Source organism: Pteronotus mesoamericanus, unplaced genomic scaffold (assembly GCF_021234165.1).
Source record: "Pteronotus mesoamericanus isolate MK-2021 breed Mesoamerican mustached bat unplaced genomic scaffold, CSHL_Meso_final scaffold_371, whole genome shotgun sequence".
In the NCBI taxonomy this organism is placed as follows: Eukaryota; Metazoa; Chordata; class Mammalia; order Chiroptera; family Mormoopidae; genus Pteronotus; species Pteronotus mesoamericanus.
The window spans coordinates 1,621,375-1,644,477 of record NW_026555314.1 but is presented as its reverse complement, the minus strand read 5'-3'; the positions used below and the strand labels follow the sequence as shown (position 1 = coordinate 1,644,477).

Below are 23,103 nucleotides of genomic sequence, written 5' to 3'. Positions count from 1 at the left end.
GGGAGCCACATTCTGCATCTATAGGAGGGCGGGGCAAGTAGAACCCAGTTCTAGAGGATGGGTGGGAAGTGAGAGAATGAGGCTCCTGTGGGGGTCCAGCCTGCCCTTTGGCCCAGCCCAGGAGTGCCTAGGGCTACCTGCTTCTACAAAAGGTAAAGCCAGAGGCCACTATGGGTCCCCACACCACCTCCTTGGAAACAGCAAGGCCAGAGAACTTTCCACGGCTCTCCAAGGGTAGTGTGATCAGCTGGTTAGGGCTGGAGGACCTCTGGAGTCAAACAGTTCTTCAGCTTCTTGTGCCACTTCCATGTCCTCATCTGTAAAATTGGCCAATAATGCAGTCCTCTTCTGGGCTGTGTGACCTCCCAGGGTTCCCTGACCTCTCTGAGCATTCATATCCTCTAACTGTGAGGTTTTGATGAGGTGAGAGCACACGGTGCCCAGAGCAGATCAAAGCTCTTGTCAGCAGCTCCCTAGTTTTAATCCAAGTCCCTTTTTGGCAGCAAGAGAACTGAGGATTACAAGGCAGGGGTTTGGCTGAGGCTGGGCAGGGCTGCCATGGTGGAAGCAGCACAGGTACTCTCTGTGCTCCCTGGACTCACTCTGGATGCCTCATGGCAGGTGGGAACCCTCAGAGACCTGAGTTTCCATCTAGGCTCTGCCACTTTTTGGCTGAGTGACCATGGCTGGTTACTTCACCTCTCCCAGATTCTACACAGTGAGTGTGTTGATATCACCAGGAGTCTCTCAGCTGAGGGTGTGCAGTAGGAGCGGCATCAAAGTTCAGGTAAGTTCTCATCTTCCCACCCAGGGCTTGACCTGGACGCTCGCAAGCTTCTTCCAGGAGCTGGAAGAATACCCCTGGCTCAAAGACCCCTGGGCCTTTGCATGTGTTGTTCCCCCTGTCTAGGATGCCAACCTTGCCTGATACAAAAATGACAACAAAATCTGTGGCAGATCAAGGACCTACTAGGTGTCGTGCTAAGTGTTTGCCATATATTATTTATTTTAAAAGGCTATTTATGTATTCTTAGTGAGAGGGGAAGGGAGGAAGAAAGAGATGGAGGAAAATGTTGATGTGTGAGATACATTCCACAGTTGCCTCTTGTGCCTGGCCTGCAACCCAGGCACGTGCCCTTACTAGGAATCGAACTGGTGACCCTTTGGTTCACAGGCCAGCACTCAATCCACTGAGCTACACCAGCCAGGGCATCATACATTATTTAAACCACCCAATTTATAGATGAGGAGTCTCAAGCCCCAGTGGAATAAGAGTTCTGCTCAAGATAACCAGCTGGGTTAGTGGATCCCACACAACCCCTGGTTTCGTCTGCTCACCTACTACTAACCTTGTCTTGTTCTTTGGCCTCAGCTTATCAGTTCCTCCTCCAGGAAGCCCTCCCTGACTGTCCAAGCTTGGCCTGGGCTCCCGGGGACTCTGCAGTCCTCATTGTCCCACATGGTACCTCTCCGTTTGGAGCAGGGACATGTCTGATACATATCAGTGTCCCTGCCCAGGGTGGGCTTAGAGGAAGAATAAAGGAAAAGCCTCTTCCCGGAAAGACTGGGTGGAGACCCCAGACCAGACAGGCAGGAAGGGCATGAAGGGCACTGTCTGACCTGGCCACCCAACCTGACCAGCTCCCATACTCAGGTACCATCTGGCAGCAAGGGCTGGGGCGTCAGGCTCCAGGCTGCTCATCAGGACATTGAGCAGAGGACTCAGGCTGGGCTGGGAGTGAGGGCCTGGCCTTTGCAGAGATGTTGTCAGGGTTCTGAGCTACAGAACACACGGGCACGCGCGCACAAACACACACACACACACACACATACACACCCTTTTCTGGGCCTGCCCACCTGTCTATTTAGGAGCTCAGGAGCCCTACTTAAATCTGGCTCCTCCCTGTCCTTTCTGCCCAGCACCAAGTGGCTCTCAAGATGCGGATGGACATCTGGTACCTGGCCATTTGCATTTAGACTGTACTGCGGTCACATTAGAGACCTCTTTGCTTCTCAGTCTGTGGTGCAGGCCCGGCCAAGGCAGCACATAAGGCCTCTCACAAACTCAGGCTCTGCTGCTCTGAGGATGGCTGGCTGGCCCGCGCCACCCACACAGCCTTCCTGAGAGAATTTTCCCTCCCCGCCACAGCTTCTCCTCTGTGACTGATCTTCCCGCGTTGCTCCTGGTGCAGGACAGACAGACAGGCCCTGTCCCTTACACAGTCATTTCCCCAGGTAGGTGGGCAGGTGGTCTTGGCCCCATGTCAGAGGTGGGAAGGAAAGCTGAGACTCTGAGAAGCAGGTGCTCTCTTCATTCAGCATGTGACCCTGTGGGCTCCACTCTTTTTGCTGAACTCATATTTTCAAACCTGGTTTCCTTGAATCACTGGCTGTGCCCAGAAGGTGCCTTTGGGTAGTGGCGAGTAACGCAAACACAAGGAATTAGGGCTCCGGATGTTCTCTTTGAGAGGTGAGGTGAGTGTGGGGGTGGTGGTAGGTAAGATGTAAAGATGGCCTTAGCTTTGACCTGGGGCTGGGCCGCTGGACGTGGCAGCCACGCGGAGCGTTTTTTCATGAAATCCTCATTACAGCTTTGACAGAGGAGGACCTGGGGCTCAGCGGGAGTAGGTGGCTTTGCCAGGGCACACGGGCAGTTGTGGCAGAACGGGATTGTCATTTCAAGGTTAGTGGGTGGGGCTCTACAACCCAATGTCCTACTACAGCCTAGAGCAGAGCCTCCAACAGGTCAGGAGGGCAGGCTGCCAAGGAAGAAGACTCTGGGGTGAGTGTCTGGGGCCCCACAGCCACCATCCAGCAGCTGCTTGTGCCGGCACCACCCATGGCATGGCAGAGACATTTTGAATATGGTTGTGTGGGCGAGCAACCCAGGGCTTCCCCGGTGCCAGGCGCCTGCCATCTGCACACTCGTCCTGCCTGTCGCCCCATCTCCTCTGAGTCGGGGAGAGCGGAGATGGGCATTAGTTCACCATGTTGCTTGTTGCTGCCTTCTCTAGGTCTTGGCTTTAAAAAAAAAAAAAGATTTTATTTATTTATTCTCAGAGAGAGGGGAAGGGAAGGAGAGAGAGAGGGAGAGAAACATCGGGCCCTAACCCAGGCATGTGACCTGACCAAGAATCAAACTGGTGACCTTTTGCTTTGTGGGATGATGCCCAACAAACTGAGCTACACCAGTCAGGGCAGGGTGTTGGCTTTCTTGCCTGTACCATAAAAGAGATAGATTACATGGGTGGTTTTCAAACTGGGTTCCTTAGGGCTCCAGGTTCTGGGGAAATGCTACAGACTCAGGGTTGGAGAGGATATGCCAGGAGTTGAAGGGGAAACATTGTCCCCACTGCTTCCATAGTGTCCTTTATCAGATTCTAAGGAAGATTTTGGTTTAATAGTCTCTTTTTTGAAAATATTTTATTTATATCCCCTAGCTGGTGTGGCTCAGTGGATTGAGTGCCAGCCTGCGAACCAAAGAGCCCCTGGTTCGATTCCCAGTGTAGGGCACATGCTGGGCTGCAGGCCAGGTCCCCAGCAGGGGGCGCGTGAAAGGCAATCACACATTGCTGTTTCTCCCCCTTTCTTCCCCCTCTCTAAAAACAAATAAAATAAATAAAATATTTTAAATATATATTTATTTATTTTTAGAGAGGGGGAAGGGAGAAAGAAAGAGAGGGACAGAAATGTTCATGTGCAGGAGAAACATTGATCAGCTGCCTCTCACATGCCCTCAACCTCGGACCTGGCCTACAACCCAGGCATGTGATCTGACTGTGATTTGAACCAGCAATGTTTCGGTTTGTGAGACGATGCCCAACTCACTGGGCCACACCAGTCAGGGCGACTTTGGTTTAATAGTGTCTTAAAGATGTTTGCTGCTAGAAGCAAATTTGAAAACCTCTGAGTTAGAGATCCTTTTATGTATTATCTGCACAAACACATACTACCCTAATAGTCTGTGTTTCCACTTACCCTGAGAGAAGCCACATGCCCCCTTCATGTCTTGGTTCACCCCACATCACCAGCCCTGTATTCCACGCTGCCTCTCCCCATAGCCCCAGTTTATGACCTTTGGGCTATGTCGTCATAGGTCTGGAATCCTGGGTAATCTGGTTCACAGCCTCCTGTGCCAGCCTGGCTTGGCCCTCTTTCAGCTCTGCCACCCAATCACTGAGCTCTACAGAGCTTGCCTGGCGTTAATGAAGGCTTCGGGCTCCATCCTGAGGGCCCACCAAAAAGGTTTTAAGTTTCCTAACTTCTGCAGCTGCGGTAGTTCCAGCTTTCCACTCCACTTCCCTTATTTGGGGGTCGATATGTGTTCTCTCTGTTCTCTGATGTCGCCTCAGCATCTGGAACAGTGCCTGGCACGTGATAGGTGTTCAATAAAAACAAGCCTAAAGAAGACAGAGGCAGACAAGCTATATGTGACCTCTGTCCCCATGGCGTTTACAGTCTAAGGGAAGACACGGAGGTTAAACACAAATATAGGGAAAGAATGTGGTGAACTCAGAGCTTGGGCAAGTGCTGTGAGTGAGGGGTGTGGTGCTACAGGGGAGCGAAAGCCCGCAGAGCAGGTTCCCCAAGGGAACTGAGATAAGAGGGTGTGTGAGGTCTGCCCTGAGCAGAGATCAGATTTCAGGCAGAGGGACCTGCAAGGCCCCGCATGCTGTTCCCTCTGCACCAGCCCTCTCCCATGCCCACCCTGCCCGGGGGAGGTCCACACCCTCTGGCATTGACTCTTCACAATTCCGTTCTCCTTTGCCTGAGGAGAGACTGGAGCTCAGAGAGGAAGCGCGGCTCAGCAGGATCCCAACCAGGTCTTCTTTCCCCAGGTATCCAGCACTGTCCCTTCCTGGATAGGGCTGGATACCTGGGGAAGGACCATGCTTCTCTCTGCCTCCACTTCCTGGGCCCTGCAGCCTTCTCTGGATGGTCCCCGTGCTCTGGGCAGGGAGGGACACTGTATGCCGGCTTCCAGCTCTCTGGCTGGGGCCCCTGGCCTGCTGGACTGGCCTCTCTGGCAGCCCTGGCCTAGCTCCTCAGGCATGTGCCTCTGTGGGTGGCCAGCCTGCTCCCACCTGTACTCTACATGCCTTGTCCCTGAGTCCTCACCACAGCCAAAGAGGCTGGCACTCTCCTCTACAGATAAGGAAATTGCTCAGGGTTACACAAGGACTTCTGCCCAGGCCTGTGTGACCCTAGTCTGGTCTCTGAATTGGTGCCATGTAACCTGGCCCACTGGCTCTGACAGCTGGAACGTCATTGTCATCCCCAAGCCCACAGACAAATGGCTGTTACTTCCCAAGGACCCTGTTGCTGTTGGGAGCATCATAGTTTCCCAGCGACCCAGTGTTGCCAGGACAGACCTATCTTCCATCTTCTGCCATCTTTACTTTTGTCCCCTCTGGACCTATTCTAGTCACCCTCCTTTCCCTGCAGCATGAAGCACAAGGCCTTGCCTACCTCCCCACTCACACCAGTGGCAATATCATTTGTCCAGTCATTTGACCATTGCTCTGGGGCAGGGGACAGTCCTTTATCAAATGTTTGTTGAGTGCCCAACCTAATCGGGTTAGGGTGGGGCCCAGCACCACATTAATACACATAGAACCTCCAGCGGGGTTTGCTGAAGGGAGTGAGGCATGAGGAAGCAAGAGGATGGGATAGAACAGAAGAGGGGAGAACAGGAGGGTAGGAGGGAGGCAGGGAGCCCTTTAGGTCACCTGAGTCTCCCAGGTCTTGGTTTACCCCTCATAGTCCAGCTGCAGATTTGGGCTCAAGCCACTTCCCAGCTGGGTGATACGAGGCAAGCCATTTTATCAGGGCCTCAGTTTCCTCATTGTGAAATAGAACATCTTAGCATTGCTCATCCCTTGAGCCTTAGTTTCTTCCTCTGTAAATGGGACCGATAACAGTCCTGACCTCAGAGGCAGCTGGGGTAGTTGAGGCTTGTGCATTCCCACTCAGGGCAGCACAGAGCCGACTGTCAGTCCCCCCAGGAGAGCGTGGTAAGTGGGGTCCTTAAGAATGACTAGCACTTGCCAGATGGATAAGGGGATGTTAGGGGGAGGGAATGACAAAGGCTTCACAGGCAAGGGAGCAGCATGGTTAGAGGCAGGGGGTGTGGTATGGCTGCAGGACCGGTTGTGGGAAGGGAGGGATGCAGGACATGAAGGTTTGGGCAAGCCGAGGGAAGTCAAGGCGGAGCCTCACCAGCATGGACCAGATTGGTGTCTACCTCCTGGAACCCCACTTCCCAGCTGGGTGATGCCAGGCAAGCCATTTTATCAGGGCCTTAGTGTCCTCATTGTGAAATAGAACATCTTAGCATTGCTCTGTGGTACCAATGCATTCAGTGGTGGGTGCAGATGTCCAGTGCCCATTGCCAGGCACACGGTCAGGCTTATCAAGTCTGAGTGCCCATTGCCAATTTCCTGCTTTAGCAGAGGCATTTTCTTTTCCCTGCAATGTCTCTTGTCCTCTTTCTGGCTGTAGAAATCCTTCCATCTCTGGCCCCTGCCCGGCCTCTGTCAGGCCCCTCCTCTGAGCTCCACAACTCACCAAATCCTCCCACCTTCTGTAGTTTTCCTTGGTGCTTCCACAGGATGATGCCAGCCCCTTGAGGGCAAGTGTCATCTTTGTATCCCCTTCTCTGAACCTAGCAGATGAGAGTCCGGGACCCCCTGCTGATTGGAGAAAGGAGTAGCATGTGATAAGTTTGCGCAGAAGGACCTGGAATCTAGGAGGAGGAAAAGGCAACTTTTGATGGGGGGCTCTGGAGATGGCATAAAAAGGTCAGGTCTCAGTGACCAAGCTGAGCTCAGTGGAGGGTGGGGTGTAGCTGGTCTGACCAGAAGCCAGAGCAGGAGAGGAGCCCCAAACACCAGGCAACTTTCCACTGAGATGGGTACATTTCCTGGTTGCTTATTTAACAAGGGCATTCTGTTGCTCAGGGCCTCGGTTCCCTACCTGCAAAGTGGGTACATGGGAGCCATCTTGCAAGGTAGTGATGAGGATGCAAGAAGATGGCACAGCAAAGACTAGTTCTGGCCAATTGGCGTCTCCTGATCCTAGCCTCTATTCCCAGTTTAGCATGTTGAGGTCAAGAGTAGGCATTGTGTTTCCTCAGCTGGCTTGGAATTCTTCAGGGTGGTATCCCATTCATTCTGTGCTTCTCCATAGGGGAACACAGTTCTCAATAAAGCTGTGTTCTTTATTTGCCTGGGCCAGCTAGGCTGCAGGCCCAGTGCACACAATAGGACCATGGAGTCAGTCCCTAGGCCAGACTTCCAAGTCCCCCATGGCTGTAAGCAGGTAGTTGACAGAGTCCCTCATACATTTGCAAAATGTTTATTGAGCACCCACTGTGTGATGGCCATGGGGAAGATAAAAGGCAGACAGGGTCCTTGATTGGCTGAGGCTTGTCATCTACTCTCTCCAGCTCCCTCCCAATGTCAAGCCTGGGCTCCCAGACACTCTGTAGGAGACCAGTCCTATTCCAAGCTGTATATTTCCAGCGCCCTTTTCTTCCCTCCTTTTCTGAGAAACTGCCTTTAGAATGGAGAAAAGCCCCTTCACAAGGCCAAAATGTGCTCTGAAGCTGTAGCTTTCTCTTTGCCTGTACTGCTACCTGAGGTCCAAACCATCACCTCTCTGCCTGGATGGCTGCAACAGTCTTCCAAAGGGCTCCTCATCCCCTTCTTATCCTCTTACCTACTTCTGTTCTCCATTATCCAATCACAGTACTCTCCTTAAACACCTGTATCTGACTACTTGGTTGCTACCCAAATCCATCAAAGGGCTCTCACAACACTCAGGAGAAAAGTCAAATCCTTCTTTTTCTTACAAGGCCCTCCACAGCCTGTCACCTGCCTTTCTTACTCCCTCTAATCCTTCTTACTCCATTCTGGCCACCCACAACCCAGAGAGTCTGATGGTCCTTGCCAGTGTCATTTCCCCTCCTTGAAACATTCTCCTCCAAGCCTCCCAGCTGCTCCTTCCTATCCATCATGTCCCAGCATTGGCTGTGGACAGGAGTGGGGTGTGACTTTGGGCAAATTATCGGGCTTCTCCATGCTTGTTTCCCACGAAACGGGGCTGTTAGTGGTAACCAGTGTTAGCTATCATTATTTATACTGCGTTCTCAGTGGGCTTTTCTGATTTCTCAATGAAAAGTAGGTCCCCACAGTCACTTTCGCATCACCAGTTTTCTTTTTTAATCACTCAGTTTTCTTCACAGTGCTTAGCAGTGCCTGAAATAATCCTGCTTATTTAATGATTTTGTGCAATCAGTATTTATTGTGCACCTACTATATGCCAGGCACTGTAATTGCCATCGGATTGGACACTCCATAAACACAGGGTCTCTACTGGTTCTGTTCACCCACGCCTCTTTAGCACTGTGGCCGGCACACAGTAGGCGTTTTGCACATCCGGTGCCCCGCCTCGGCCGCCCCTCCCCCGCTCCAGGAAGTGTGGGGGCTCTAGCAGCCCGGCCGGCCGTGATGCACACTGGGAAGGCAGCAGCACCAGATCCAAGATGGCGGCCAGCAGGAGGCTGATGAAGGTAAAAGCCATTCTCCGGCGCCGGCCGGGCGGGGGGCGGCGTCGCGGGCCCGGGGCCCCGTGGCGGGCTGGGGCTCCTTGTGCTGCCGCTGCCTGGCCTCTCACCTTACGTGGTCCCGCCGCCCCCCTAGGCCGTGCGCTGACTGAAGGAACTAACGGGGCCGCCTAGGCCTCAGCCTGGGCGGGAGCGCCAGGCCGCGCTGGGACCCGTCGCTGGCCCCTCAGCCCAGCCTAGTGTATCCACGCTCCCCTCAGCCCAGACGGGTACCCTCCTTCGCGGCGGCCGCTTCACAGGCCGGGAACGATGTGGATATGGGGGTCGGCCGGGAGGCCCCAAACCGGTGCCTGCGGGTAAGGCCCGAGCACTGGAGCCCCGGCAAGGAACCCGCGCCGCGGAGCCGCCCCGCCCTGGGCCGCAGAGCGCCGGGCTTGGAGCCCCGCTCGGCTGGGCCGCAGCTCCGGAGGCCAGGAGGCTTGGGCTAGGGAATAGAGGAGGATGCGGGGCGACGAAAGTTAGGTCAGTTTTTGGTGGGTCGTTGGAAATTGCGTTGGGTTCTAGCAAACTGTCGCCTTGTGACTGCAGAGTCACACAGCGGCAAGTTCCAACTCCAGGAAGACCGGCCCCAATCGTGGCGCGGCTCTCCTTCCCCGTCTCCCTTTCTACCCGCCACTTAGTCATTCCGATCTCTTTTCCCTGATGAGGCAAAGTGCCATTTTTGGGATGGGGGCGGGGGGGTTGGCTTCAGTCGTTCGAATCAAAACCAGGCAAAGTTTATAAAAATAACTTGATACTTTGTATCTTGAATGCAGCGGGGTGCTTTTCCTGCTCATTGGCTCCTTTGGGGAGGAACACAGATGCTAAACTGGTTTAATTCTTTCGCGAGTGTGTTGCCGGCGTCCTCCAGAGCAGACCTCTCCAGCGTTTGTGAGTCGACTGCCGGGTAGCGCTGCGAAGCCGCACCGGGCCGGAAATAAAAAAGGCTCAGGAGCTGGTTTCCTGAGGGGACATAAAGATCTGGGATTCCTCCTGGGCAGAACAGTGCTTGGGAGAACTGGACATTGAATTTGGAGTCAGCCTCCGGGCCCTCCCTCCCTGAGAACGTTTCCTTTCTTTTGTTTCACTAACGGCTGGAGACGACATTTAACTCAATAAAACTCGATTGGAAGTGAGCGCACCACCATTCACCCCGTCATCCAGAGGAGAGGCCTGTTATTCACTTATTTCCCTACTCAACTCCCCGAATGCGGTCACCTGGTTAAGCCTTGTGAATTTTACTGTAGAAAGATTTCTCGAGTGCCTGCTTTCCTTCCTAATCTTAACGGAAATTACTTGAATTCATGCTCTTCTCTCTCAGGTGCCCTCCTAAGTGCTTTCCTCTGATTACCCTTCAGGGACACCAGAGTTGTTGTCATTTTTGTTTTTTTACCCTAAAGCAAATGTGTAATCCTTGCACTCCTATGGAAAACCTCTGTGGCTTTATTGTCCTCACTAGTTAATCCTAACTTCTTACTTGGCATGCAGTATCATTCCTAGGTTGACTGAAAGTAACTGTTTAGTCCCCCCTCCTGCCCCTTGGCTTCCCACTACCCTTTCACCCTCTCAGTAGCCACTTTTTTTCTTTTTTTTTAGCTTTTACTCTGCACAGGTAGCTCTGTACTTCACATGCATGATTATGTTTAATCCCTAGTGAAATAGACACTATTATTCCCATTTTGTAGGTGAGAAAATGGAATACAGAAAGATTCACTGGCAGTGCAAATTTTTCTAATAGGGAGAGAGAGTGAGCTGTGATCTCAGTTCTGACAACAAAGGCTCCTGCTTTTGTTATGTGGTCTCTCTTTGCACACTCTGTTTACTCTACTCAAGAAAAGGCTGCCTTCCTCTGGCCTCTCTTCCCTTCCAGGGAAGTCCCAGGTTCCACTGTAATCCCAGCTCCCCTATGATGTGTGTGTGGTCCCCCTTCAGAATGAGTTGTTTGCTCTTTTGTGTGACTCCAGCACGTTCTTTTTAGAGAATTTTTACACATTTATTTGAGCCAAAACTGACAGTTGTCAGGAAGCAAGATGCTTACCCTACAAGTACTTTGTTTTTCTCGAACTGTTATCACAATGTGATTTGTGTTAGATTTGGCTTTCCCACTGGGTTCTGACTTCCTCAGGGGCAGGGATCTTGACCTAATTCATCCTGGTATCCCCGAGTCTAGCCCAATTGACCCAATTTGGGGATCTCAGATTCCTGTCGTTCTGTGAGGGGAGTTACTGTGGTTTTTTGATTTGTGTGTGTGTGTGTGTGTTTAAACAAATCGGAGCTTAGAAAAAATATGTGACATTAACTGAGTGTCTCTTAGATGCTAGATCATTTACATAAGTTCTTTTCAGTAACAAAGTTAGTGTATTGTCTTTATTCTACAAATGAGAAAATAGTGAGGCTTAGGTGTAGGTTGAGTGTTGCTTAAGGTGGAGAAGCAGGGAGAGGTGAGATGTTAAATTTTCCTTGCTCCAAATCCCAAGTTCCGTGCTCCTTGTCACACTTTCTCATTTCAAGGATACATGGAGGGGTATGTCGTTTCTGGAGTCTCGTGGATGGAAATTGTTTCAGTTCAGTGGGGGTGAGTGATAGGTTTCATGACATTGCTCATTGTCTCTGAGTGTCAGTATTTAAGTCTGGTTAGTTTTAAAGAAAAAGATTGATGCAGGTTGGGGGTGGAAATAAAAGGGATTTCTCATGAAGAAAAAGTGAACGTGTTGAATAATCAAATGGAGTACATCTTAAAGAACTTCAGATTTCCTCAAAAACTTTCCCAGGACACTCAGATTCCGAGGTTTCTTTGCAACAATGACTGCAGATAGTGTTAAAGATAGACTGATTTGCATGTATGGGGCTGAGAAGTTATTTTAGGCAAAGTGAGTATGATAAAGCCTTAATTAAAAAAAATTTGCCAAAAGCAGCGATTTTTCAACCTGCATGCCACAAGAATTTTTAAAACGTGCAATACCTAACTATTTAGATAGGGGCACTGACTTTTTCTTCCCGTTAGATTGTCAAATTAAACAATGACAACAGCCAACACAAAATAGCCACCTGGTGTGAATGAATCAAAATTACCCCCCCCCCTTTTTTTGGTCAGATTAGCAAAAAATATATTTTTTGCTGTGCTGCAGAATTTTAATAATTAGTTCATATGTGCTGTGAAATGAAAAGTTTAAAAATCACTGGCCAAAAGGAGTAGACTTTTTCAGAAGCCTTTTTAGGAATTACAATATTAATAAAACATTAAATATGTTTTAATTGGCAGGCAGCTAATTCAACATTGATGGCAATAACCAGATTGTAACCATTGCTTCAATCAGAAGGGAAATAGCTACAAAAGAGAAACCTGAAGGTGTGGCTAAGGAAATTGATTGCAGCCTCATAATTTCTTTTCAGCCTCAATTGCACACATTTCCCCTAAGGGCCCTCCAGCTGAGTATCTTCCCAGAAGTGCTTTCTCAGTGGGAAAATTTGTGAATTTAAGAGAGGAGTGACATTTTATTAGTTGTTACGGCATAACTGTTGAGAAGAGTATTTGAGATTTGTTAGGAATGTTTTAATCCTGGGTAAATGATTTTTACTCAGGACTACATATTGATATGCTTTTAATCCATAATCACTTTTGAATGAGTAGGAAGTCACTAAATTACAGTTCATTCCTTGGAATTAGTTGTACTCAGCAATAAACTAGTTTGCTTTTGAGTACAGGTTTATATTCTGTGAGGTTGGGTAACACAATAGAGTATTGAGTGTGTCTGGTACTGGTGTGTTGTGTGTGTCCGGAGGTTAAGGGAGTTTTACAAATGATGTTCTGTCAGTGTGAGTGTCCTGAAACCGCTCTGGGTTTTGGGGAATTAAAAAAAAAGCATAGCATTTTTTATCCTGAATTCATGCATCCCGGTAAATTGGGATAATTTCAGCCTCCTTTAATGATATACTTTGTAAACGTTTCTCTGCTAGAAGATAATATGGACAGCTGCTGGGAAAGAGTATACTCAGTTATTGCAACATTTGGGACTTTTTTTAAGATTTATACTAAAACAAAAACATTTGTCTCCTAGTTCTTGGATCTTTTCTGATCTTGTTATAACTCTAAAGAGGCTGATCATTTCACATTTTATTATACCAGTACACCTGAAAATATTCTCATTGCGTTGAGAAGTATTACTGAATGTTTGAGATATTTCTTGTTTGTTTTTTAAAAGATTTTATTTATTTGTTTTTAAAGAGAGGGAAAGGAAGGGAGAAGGAGAGGGAGAGAAACATCACGTGCAAGAGAACCATCGATCAACTGCCGCTTCACAAGCCACCAACCCATGACCTGGCTAGCAGCCCAGGCATGTGCCCTGATCAGGAATCGAACCAACAACCTTTCTCAACTTTTCCGTTTGTAGGACAGCACCCAACCTACTGAGCCATACCAGTCAGGGCAAGAGATACTTGTTTTCTTTGCTGCAACAGTAAGGTGGGAATTCAAGCTTAGAGAACCATGAAGACATCCCTCCTGAGCCCATATTCTTTATCCAACTATCTTGAGATTTTTCCTTTGAGTGACACATAGACCTGTAAGTGGTTAAATCTAAATTCTTCCTGTACCCTGCACTTCTTTCTTGCTTAGGTATTGATCCACTTGTCTGTTCATTCACCCAAGGAAGAGTCTAGGGGAACCTGCCTCACCCTTTCCTCCCACATCTAGCTACTTCCCAGATTGTGCTGAACTATGTGCCTTCTGTTCACTGCCTGTCTTTTCTCAATCCCCACTACTACTCCCTTAGTTCGAGCAATCCCTGTTTGTGGTGGGACACCTGTATTAGTTTCCTCAGTGGTTTCTTTTTATTCCACACCAGTCAGTCAGTCTGTCCTCAGTCCCATATGATCCCTAACCAACAGCTCATCCAAGAAAAGCAAATGCACGTGTCCAGGCCCTGCTCTCAGAGACTGGAACAAAACTGAATAGGCCAGGACTCTTTAAAAATCCACATTCCTTACCATATTCCTTCAAGGTCAGGTATTGCCATCTTTTCTCTCCCTATAGGCCCATGGAACCCCTAACACGGGATGCTCTGCACACCCTGGGTCTCTTGATGGGCGTCGCTGTCTCTTCTCTGCACCAGGGTAACTTCTTGTCGTTTAAGACTCAACACAGAGTGTACCTCCTCTGGGCTTTGTCCTTGAGGAGCTCAGTGAGTAAGGGAGAAGAATGGCATGTAACTAGAACAAAGAAATCCTGGTCTGTTCACTATATGCTGGGTGTATATCCTAGCTGAATAATGGAGTAGAGATGAGGGAAAGACCCGCTGACATGAAGGAGAGGGAGCTTGGTCTGACCTTTCCAAATGAGTAGGGTTTGGGTAGTTGAAGACGAGAGGGGCCTGGCAGCCAGTGAGATTGAATGGCCTTCATCCCTCAGGATGGATGTGCAATGTGATGAGAGATGCCCTAAGGAACCCCAGTAACAATCTACCTACTCCCCAGTGTGGCTGCATGCTTCTGACTTTGTGCTGGCCCCTCCTTGGGTTTTAGGCCAGCCCCTGAGGTGCTTTCCAGAACCACTGGGGAACTGGCCTGGTTTTACCAAGGCTGACGTGTCCAGTGTACTTGGCCCTCTGGAACTAGGATCCCTCCCTTTCTCTGCCTTGGCAGGGCTAACTTCTCTGGTCAGCCCCTGGAAGAGCTGCCACTTGGTGAAGGAGATTCATGGAGGGAGATGCTGGTGGTTTTAAGGAGAGGTAGTAGAGAGATGCCATAGCTTTTCTGTTGAGGGATGAGGTGTATCCCCTCCTGTGACATCAGTGAGAAGTGGCAGTCCTCTCACTTGTGATGGCTTTTGCCTACGGGAGTCTCCTCTGGCCAGCCTTAATCTTCTCTCCGTTCTTGAGGGCATAGATAATCTTAATCCTCTTCCTAATTAAAAAAAAGGGGGAGGAAAGGGTCTTTCACTTGGGGCAAAGTTATGGGGAGAGAATACAGCTAATCCGTTAGGAGCTGGAGCATGAGTCCTGGGCCTGCAGCATCATAGCTAAGGGAACCTGGGCGAGGTGCTTCATCTGTGTGTGAAGGTTAAATGAGTTGATATATATCAAGTGCTTAGAAGAGTGCTTGGCATGTATAAAGTGCAAGATATGAGTAGACATTACTGGGAGTGAGGAAGACATGTGCCAGGGCAGTGAGGAGAGCAGCCTGGCAGGAGGGGAGGTTTGGAGGAAGATAGGAGTGGTGCTGAGGCCAGGTAGGGGCAGGCCAGCTTGGACATGACCTCACCACCGAGACAGAGCCCATTCTCTTACCTGCAGTGCCCTCCTGCCTCTTGAAGTAACCAGTTCTTAGGGGTAGTGAAAGGTTTACCAAGACAGCTGTGTGAATGTCTTTGTTTTAAAATGTTTACTTTTTCCAACAAAATCAAAAGGCTCTGGAATTCAAATTTTTTTTCTCAGCATCTCAGAATCTCTCTCTGTGTATTTTCTCTTTCTGTTCTGAATGTACACACTGTGTAGTGACAGTCACTTGTGTCCAAAGGTGAGCCCAGCTGCTATGGGAGGCAGCAAAAGGTGCTGAGCTGGGAGGTGCAGTTGCGGAGTTTGAAGGAAACTCTTGAATAAGTAGTTGCAGTACCAGAAATAATAGTGTTGTCTTTTATCTTCTCTTTCAGCCTTGAAGCAGAAAAGTTGAGAAAGGTTGCTTCTGGGGGCTGTTCCATTTCTCTTCCTGGTGCTTCAGTCTCTTTAGAATTCCAGAGCATCCAGAGGCCCCTTGACAGACAGGAGGCGTACAGGGTGCTCCCCACAAGCTAGCAGTGGGGCCAGGCTCATTCACTGCCCAGCTTCCCCTGCTCTCAGGGTCTTGCTCCTGCGTTTCACATGGCTGCTTTGGTTTTTAAAGGAGGGACAAGGTGGAGAGTAGGATTTGTTTTGGGTCAGGTGGTGGTTAGGCTTTTGTTCTATTTTTAACAGTTCAAGGCTGTGTCAATTAGAGTTTTCTGTGCTTCGTTATCCTGTCAGATTTTCTTCTACCTCTTACTAGCATGGTTCAGCAGAGGGGTGAGACGGAGGGGATATTACCTGACTGTCATGGGATGAGGGAGAGGGCATAACTCAGAAATTGACGCCTCTGAGCCCTTTCTGTAAATGTCTACTTCATACTAGTGTATCTATTGCTAAGAAAAGTCAGCATGTAAACTGAACTTACAGAAGGATCCACCACATGTGTTACACAAGCAGTTGCTATTCTCACTTGTCCTGTGTCAGGCTCTGTGTCATTGAGTCTGTTGTAGACAGATAGGAAAAGGTGGTGTTGCAGTCCTCAAGGAGCTCACAGTCTGGTGCAGGGTGCTGGACTCTACAGTATGATGTAGGTCAGGAATGCCAGGCACACCCATGTTCAGATGGAGACAGAAATACATTCCAGGAGCAAGGCTGATGGCTGGGAGCTGACTCTGTGGAGCTGGCATGAGAGCCCGCTCAGCTGAGGCTTGGGCAGCACTTGCTCAGAGGTGTGTGGGCAGTGCCTTCCTTGAAGCCTTTGCTGAGTGTCATGTTCTCTTAGAATGACCTCTTGCCAAGTAGCCTACCTCCCTGGAGCAGTGTGCTGTGGTAGAGTAACAGGGACCTGGGTTCCCACCTTTGTTTCTGCCTTGGACTCGTTCATGTCTTCACCTCGAGCCTGAGAGTCCTGATTTCTCCAAAGGGGATAATGAAACCTTCATAGAGTTTTAAAATAGTTAAGTGTATTAGTTCTAATAATAGCAAAGTGTAAGATAACTAGCATACTGTCAACCCATGGAAGCGGTGATGTGTTGGTATGGGTCACCACCCCCTTCGCAGAGTATTAATTGAAATGAGAAAATTGTGTTTGGGGGCTCTGAAGCCCGATGCTTAGATTTGCAGTATTGAAGTACATTGAAGTCGTGATTTAGTGTCATCGATAGTTGTTTCTTTGTGCAAGCTTGGAAAGTGCATTTCTGTCACAATTAGTCACTTTTCTGCAGTCACGCAAAAGCAAGTAGTAACTCTTTCAAATTACCGATGTCCTACCAGTGCGTAACTGGTATTTGGACTGTGATCCTGTACTTAGGTTTAAGGCAGATTTGTGTTATTTTTCCTTCAGACATCTGGCTTCACCTGCCAGGTTTTGTTTTGCCTGACCAGGAGGAACCTAGAAACGTTCCTTACACAACATACTCACTTAATGACTAGCTGTGAAGGTCTAGGGCAAATACCATGTAAGTTCATGCTTTTGTCATTATTAACCTTGGGAAGTGCTATTTGAGAGCAAGCTAAGCCCTCTCAAGGTCCTGCTTCAGAAACAGGAGCCCCTGTGCTGCTCGTTTCCAGTAGAAATGTTTACCACCCTAACTGCTTCGTGGTTGAGATGTTTAAGAAAGAGTGATTTCTGGCTTTGGCTCTAGTCTGGTCCTGTCCTGTGCAAGGTTTGTGGCTTGGGCCTCTTTGAACCTTGGCTTTACCATCTGTAAAATAAAGCTGATATGCCTGATTTCCCCACCTCAGGGGTATCCTGAGTTTCCAGTCATATCCTATGTGCTAGCTGTTCATTGTAAACATTGCAGGGTGTTGTCTCAACCAACCACTTCTTCTCATCCTTCTTCTTCTTTTTTTTTTTTTGTATTTAAAAAATATTTTTATTTTAGGGGGAGAGAGAGAAACATCTCTTTGTTGTTTTGATTGTTTATGTATTCATTGGTGATTCTTGTACATCCCCTTACTGGGGATCGAACTCTCAACCATGGCATATCAGGATGATGCTCTAACCAACTGAGCTACCCAACCAGGGCTCTTAGTGTTTTGCTGCTGCTTTTCATGCATGCCTCCTGTACCAAAGGCATGCACTTTTCTTTGCATCTCTCCATTTCTGTTCTTTGTTGGGATTTTGGAGGTGATGGCACCTTAAGCTGATGCCCTTCAGAAGGAGTGGTGGTGATGTGCTTAGTTAGCAAGCCTCCGCCTTACATTTTGTTTCTTTTCTTTTTAAATTAAGATACAGTTGATTAGGGCATTTCTCAAAGCTTTGTGCTAACTGCCATAAACATACTCATTTCTATTTTAAGACTCCATGAGTTCTGGTCATAGGCTGTTCATACCATATCTATGCTCTATTATGTAGAATAGAGGATGTACGAGGTCTGTCCAGAAGGTATCCAGGAATGTAATTTGAAAAATAGAGACATTTATTGAAGAAGATACCAGAAACATTGTACATAGGACAATGATGCCTCAGTCCCCTTCAAGATGGGCACCTTGGGACCTCACACAGTTCTCCCAAACGCCATCAGCTGCTCCATAGTTTTTTGCTGAATCTCATTGACACTCTGAAACCTCTTCCTTTTGAAAGGTGATCTTAGTTTTGGGAAAAAACAGAAGTCTCAGAGTGCTGAACCTGGGCTGTAGATGGGCTGAATCACCTGGGTGATTTGATGTTTCTCCAAAAACTCTACAATATATGATGCATGAGCTCGTACGTTGTCATAATGAAGCTGCCAATCATCAGCTGCCTGTATCTGTGGTCTTCTGAATTATCCGAATAATTTCTGCGGAGGAATGTTTAAACTTAAGGCAAAATTTGATTCAAATGTGTTGCTCTACTTGCTCATTTTGTGACGGCCACACAGTACAGATGCTCCCTTAATGGCATCTACCACCCCCACTGACTAGTGAAGCCGTCTCTGTTCACACATGCACATTCCAGTCCATTCTTCTCGGCTGCCAGGTTGTGTCGATGTCATGCAAAACCTTCTCATTACATCAACAATGGCTGTACTTTGCCGGACAGACCTCACATGTTGGTGCCTTGGCATTGTCTTAAGTATTAAGAAATGTGGTGGTGGAATCATGAAAAGAAGTGAAACTACCATTAATTAAGTACCTACTGAGGTGTTAAGCATTATATAATGGTTCTTGTAATTCTCATTAGGGTCCTGTGAAGTTGGTTTCCTCCATTTTTTTTCAGGTATGATGGTAGACTCCTTGGAACTTCAGGTTGGTGTGGAGGGTGGGGCCAGAAGGGTTGAGCCCATGTCTGTCTGACCCAGAGGACTTTGCTATTTTTAGTCCACTGAGGATTTGGCAGCTGCTGAAGCAACCATTTTCCAAATCAAAATTCTATTTCTATATATAAAATATAGAAAATAATTGTTGAAGAGAATGGTTGGGGATTGGAATATTCTGATTCTGTTGCCTAACTTAGGCCCTACAGGAATCTTCAGAGTGGAGAACAAGCCCCTGGCTGGGTAGTTCACTTGATGAGAGCTCCGTCCCATTACACCAAGGTTGCAGGTTTGATCCTTCTATCAGGACACAAAGAAGAATCAACCAATGAATGCACAAATAAGTAGAACAACAAATCGATGTCTGTCTGTCTGTCTGTCTGTCTCTCTCTCTCTCAGAAAAGAAAACAGTAAAATGAACACACAATCAGCATTCACTTTTTAAAAAACAAGTTCAGAACTTGCTTTGCTTCCATGTGCCTGGTTCAGTGAGAGGTGTTAGTTCTTTTAGAAGTTTTATTTCTAGCTGTGGAAATGACACTAAAATAATCAGACCTCTGTGTCCTTGCTAGAAGACCAGGTTGGATGAGTGTAGTGGTTCCTTAGCAGGGGTGCACCTGTTTGTCACCTGGGAGGTTTTGATTCTGCAGGTCTAGGGTAGGGCCTGGGCAAGAGGCAGTCTTTCAACTCGCTCTCTATCCTTTCTGCCCCTAATCCACTTCCACCTCTCTGTGAGTGTTAACTTGCCCCAGGAACTTGGGCATATAACCCTACTGGAGTCCCCAACCTTAATAATCACTTTAGCCAAACTGGGTTCCCAGCTGCTTTCCTAATACTTCCTCTTGTTATTTCCTCTGTCTTTGAGTATGTTTCCCACAGATGGATGCCTGTTCTCTCTAGAAGTTCAGCTTTCCCCATACTTCAAGGCCCATTCTCAGAGCCTCTCTTCCAGGAGGCTGTTACCCTCTGCTGTTGCCCGATGGGCCTCCCCTGCTCTAACCTTCAGGCTCCTGGAACAAAGCTTCTCTCTCCCAACCTAGCCTTGGCAGCTAAGAAGATAGTGTTCAGCTTTACTTCCTGTAGTTCTTTAGGGACACAACACACCTTTTTCCACTATGCAAATAAAAGTTACTGGATGACACGGAATATGCTTTTGAAAACTACAAGCACCTTTAAGACTTGATGGTCCAGAGCATTGATTTGACATCTGAAGTACCCTGGCTTGCACAACTGATTTTTCCTCTTATGTGTCTGAATTTCTTAAAAGAAGAGCATGGCCACAAACTAGTTAAGAATCACTAGCTCCTGCCCTGGCTGGTGTGGTGCAGTGGGTTAAGCACCGTGCTGTGACTGGAAAGGTCGTTTTTTTGTAGTTGTTTTTTGTTTTTTTAAGAGGGAGAGAGGCAAGGACACACCTGATGAGTGGTGTTGCTCTTATTTCAGTCCGGGGCAAAGCAGTTGTACAGTCCTTAGTTCATCCTAGCTTGTTGCCTGTGTTGGTGGCCAGAGCTGGTTCATGCCTGGGGCACATAAAAAAAAAAGAGAAACATCAATGTGTGGTTGCCTCTCATGCACCCCCTACTGGGGACCTGGCCTGCAATCCAGGCACATGCCCTGACTGAGAATCAAACCAGTGATCCTTTGGTTTGCAGGCCGGCACTCAATCCACTGAGCCACACCAGCCAGGGTGAAAGGTTGACAGTTTGATTCCCAGTCAGGGCACATGCCTCGATTGTGGGCTGGGTCCCCTCTTGGAGGTGGTGTGCAAGAGATAACCTATCAATAAGTTTCCCTCTCTTTCTCTCTCCCTTCCCTTTAAAAAAAAAAAAATCTTAAAAATAAAAAAATCCCTGGGCCTCAGGCTACATGTGAGGATTATTCTGGGAGATTTTGAACAGTTTTCCAGGCCCCATCATAGACCTCCAAAGAAGGAAAAAAGAGACTTTGTTAAATGCTTTGCCCAAACTCTGATGCACAGCTGTCTTCTGTCCTGTCATTGGTTGAGCCCAGCCTTCTGTGCCAGACTTGGAGCAGTGCACTCCTCCTGGGGCCAGGCCATCTCGCTGTTAGTGCCTGCAGAGCTGATAGACAGTCGTTCATTTCCGCCACTTGCCACACTTTGGCCTGGAGTGGGCCTCATGCTCTCTACAGTTTGGGGAATGAGCTTTCCCCTGCTTTGAAGAGCTGAGAAGCACACCCAGGCTCTTTCATATTCTGCAATACACTGAGATCCACATCTGGGCTCAGAAATGGACTTCATTGTGAGTGGCATTGCTCTTCCTCCCTCATTACTTACCCTGTATTTCTGCAGTCTGCTTTCCCCCACTGGGAGAAGGAACGCGTAAGCTGCCTGGTTCTGCTTTCTTTTGAGCTCTCCTCTTGGTTTGTCAGCATTGCACCATCAGCCCGGAGCAGCTGACGGGGGACTGCTGCTTGCTCTGAGCAGAACCGAAACAAACTTTTGTGGGGCATATTTTCTAAGTTTCTCTCATTGTTGGCTTTCCTCTTCCTAACTTGGTTCTTCTAAAGTGGGGCCTCTCTCACACTTTTTTTTTTCAGGTCCTTTTGTCCAACATTGGAAATTCTAAATTTGAAGTCTGAGTTTATGTTGATTTTTTTTTTTTCAACTGTCCTTCCCCAGTTCTTCATTTAGAGGATCATTCTCAGTTACAGAGATACAATTTTGCCTGAGGGTTTGCCAGCCCCCTTGAGTCATCATGCCCTTTTGAGTTTCATGCCTTTTAGATGAACCTGTGGTTTCTCTGAATGACTTGAATCCATCTTCTCTGAGTTGTTGGTAGAGGTGTGATTGGTATTTTGGATTGAACAGTTCTTGTCTGTCGGACCATCTTGTGTAGTACAAGACTTTTAGCATCCTGGTCCCTGATAATGCCAGTGGTTCTCAGCAGCTGGGCTCTTGAGGATATTGGGAAATCGGGGTGGGGTGGTATCACAATGCCTGGCATCTAATGGGTGGGGCTGGGGATACCCAAGTGCAGAGTCCTGTTGGATGCTAGCACCACACTATTGAGAAACCCTCTCAGGGGGCGGTTGCCCAGTGTTCCCTGGAGGTTATGAGCTGGTTTGCTTGTTTGTTTGTGTTGATTTCTTTCACTTCTGTCTTATAATCAGTTCTTCTTTGATGGTTAGAATTGTGCAAAGAAGGTTACCTCTTCCCTCTTTGGTGAGCTAAACTTGACAGCAAGGTAAGTTGACAGTTTATCCAGTAGCTGCACTTCTGAGCCTACCGGCCCTACCACCATTATTTCTGTCCCTTCTTTGGCCAGGAGGTGTGTGGCCTCCTCCTCCCACAGTAATACTTTTGTCTTTATTCAGGTGTCTCTTGCTATCAAAGCACCAATAAATGCTTTCCCTGCACCCCTGCACACAGTGCCCACTTGTTCTTCCCTTTGTCTTGAATAAGGTGCAGTTTTTCACTGCCATGTTACAGTTGACCCTCATCTTGCCATGTTTTTGTAATTCTTTTGAATTATACCTTCTTGTGTTTATCACCCATACTTCATGTTGTTAGTATTTGAATTTCTAAAACCATATATATGAAACTATATGAATATAGTTTCATATTATTTTAAAATGTATTTTTCCATGAATATTGAATATTTTCTGTAGTTTCCTTTTTTGAGTGTCTAATTTCAAAGTCCTATCTTTTCCTTGTCTGGATTTTTGATAACTTGGTAGGACTTGGTCCTTAAGGGACATGATATCTTGTATCTCGTGCCTCTTGCCAGGAATCTCTTTTTTTGGCAGGGGAGGGGGGTTTCCTTTGGTCATTTCCATTTTCTTTTTCTTTTCTTTTTTTTTAAAGATTTTACTTATTTTTAGGGAGGGGAAGGGAGGGAGAGAAAAGTGTGGTTGTCTCTTGCACACTTCCTACTGGAGACCTGGCCTGTAGCCCAGGCATGTGCCCTTACAGGGAATCAAACCTGTGATCCTTTGGTTCGCAGGCTGGCACTCAATCCACTGAGGCACACCAGCTAGGACTTTTATTTTATTTTATTTTATTATTTTATTTTATTTTATTTTATTGGTCATCTGGTGTTCCCCCCCCCCCCGGCCCCACCCCCAGCCAGGAATCTTAGCACTAGTATCTTGAGCCAAGGACCAGAAAATTAAAACACATAGAGATCCCTTTCTATCCCAGAGCTTTTTTCTTTCCTCAAGTCCCTGCTTTCCATCTGTTTATTAACCTGTCATTAAGCAAGTGTTCGGCAAAAAGCACAACCATAAGTTTCTGAGGTTTCCTGATCCCTGTCCTCACACCTGCCCTATGGGCCAAGGTGGTGGTATGGGTGTGAGGCCTTTTCCCTTCCTGAATCTGCCCAGACTGCAGAATCCCCAGGTGGGTGTTTCTCATGAGTCCCAGGCATTAGCAGGAGGACCGCATGGCAGTTAGCAGGTTGAGTGGTCTCTCTCAGGTTCCTGCAGGCTCAAGTGGAGGGACCAGGCCACCTGTTCTCCTACTGCAGGGGTCACGGCCATTGCT

At 48.0% G+C, this 23,103-nt stretch overlaps 1 protein-coding gene across 1 annotated transcript in view; it reads left to right on the top strand.

Annotated features, from left to right (window-relative positions):
• The first annotated feature begins 8,517 nt into the window (after window positions 1–8,517).
• UBE2L3 (ubiquitin conjugating enzyme E2 L3) overlaps window positions 8,518–23,103 on the top strand; it is a 48,066-nt gene continuing 33,480 nt past the window's right edge. Inside the window, exon 1 of the mRNA XM_054592796.1 lies at window positions 8,518–8,572. Coding sequence (XP_054448771.1) covers window positions 8,546–8,572 — 27 coding nt within the window. The 5' untranslated portion in view covers window positions 8,518–8,545. The remainder of the gene's footprint in view (window positions 8,573–23,103) is intronic.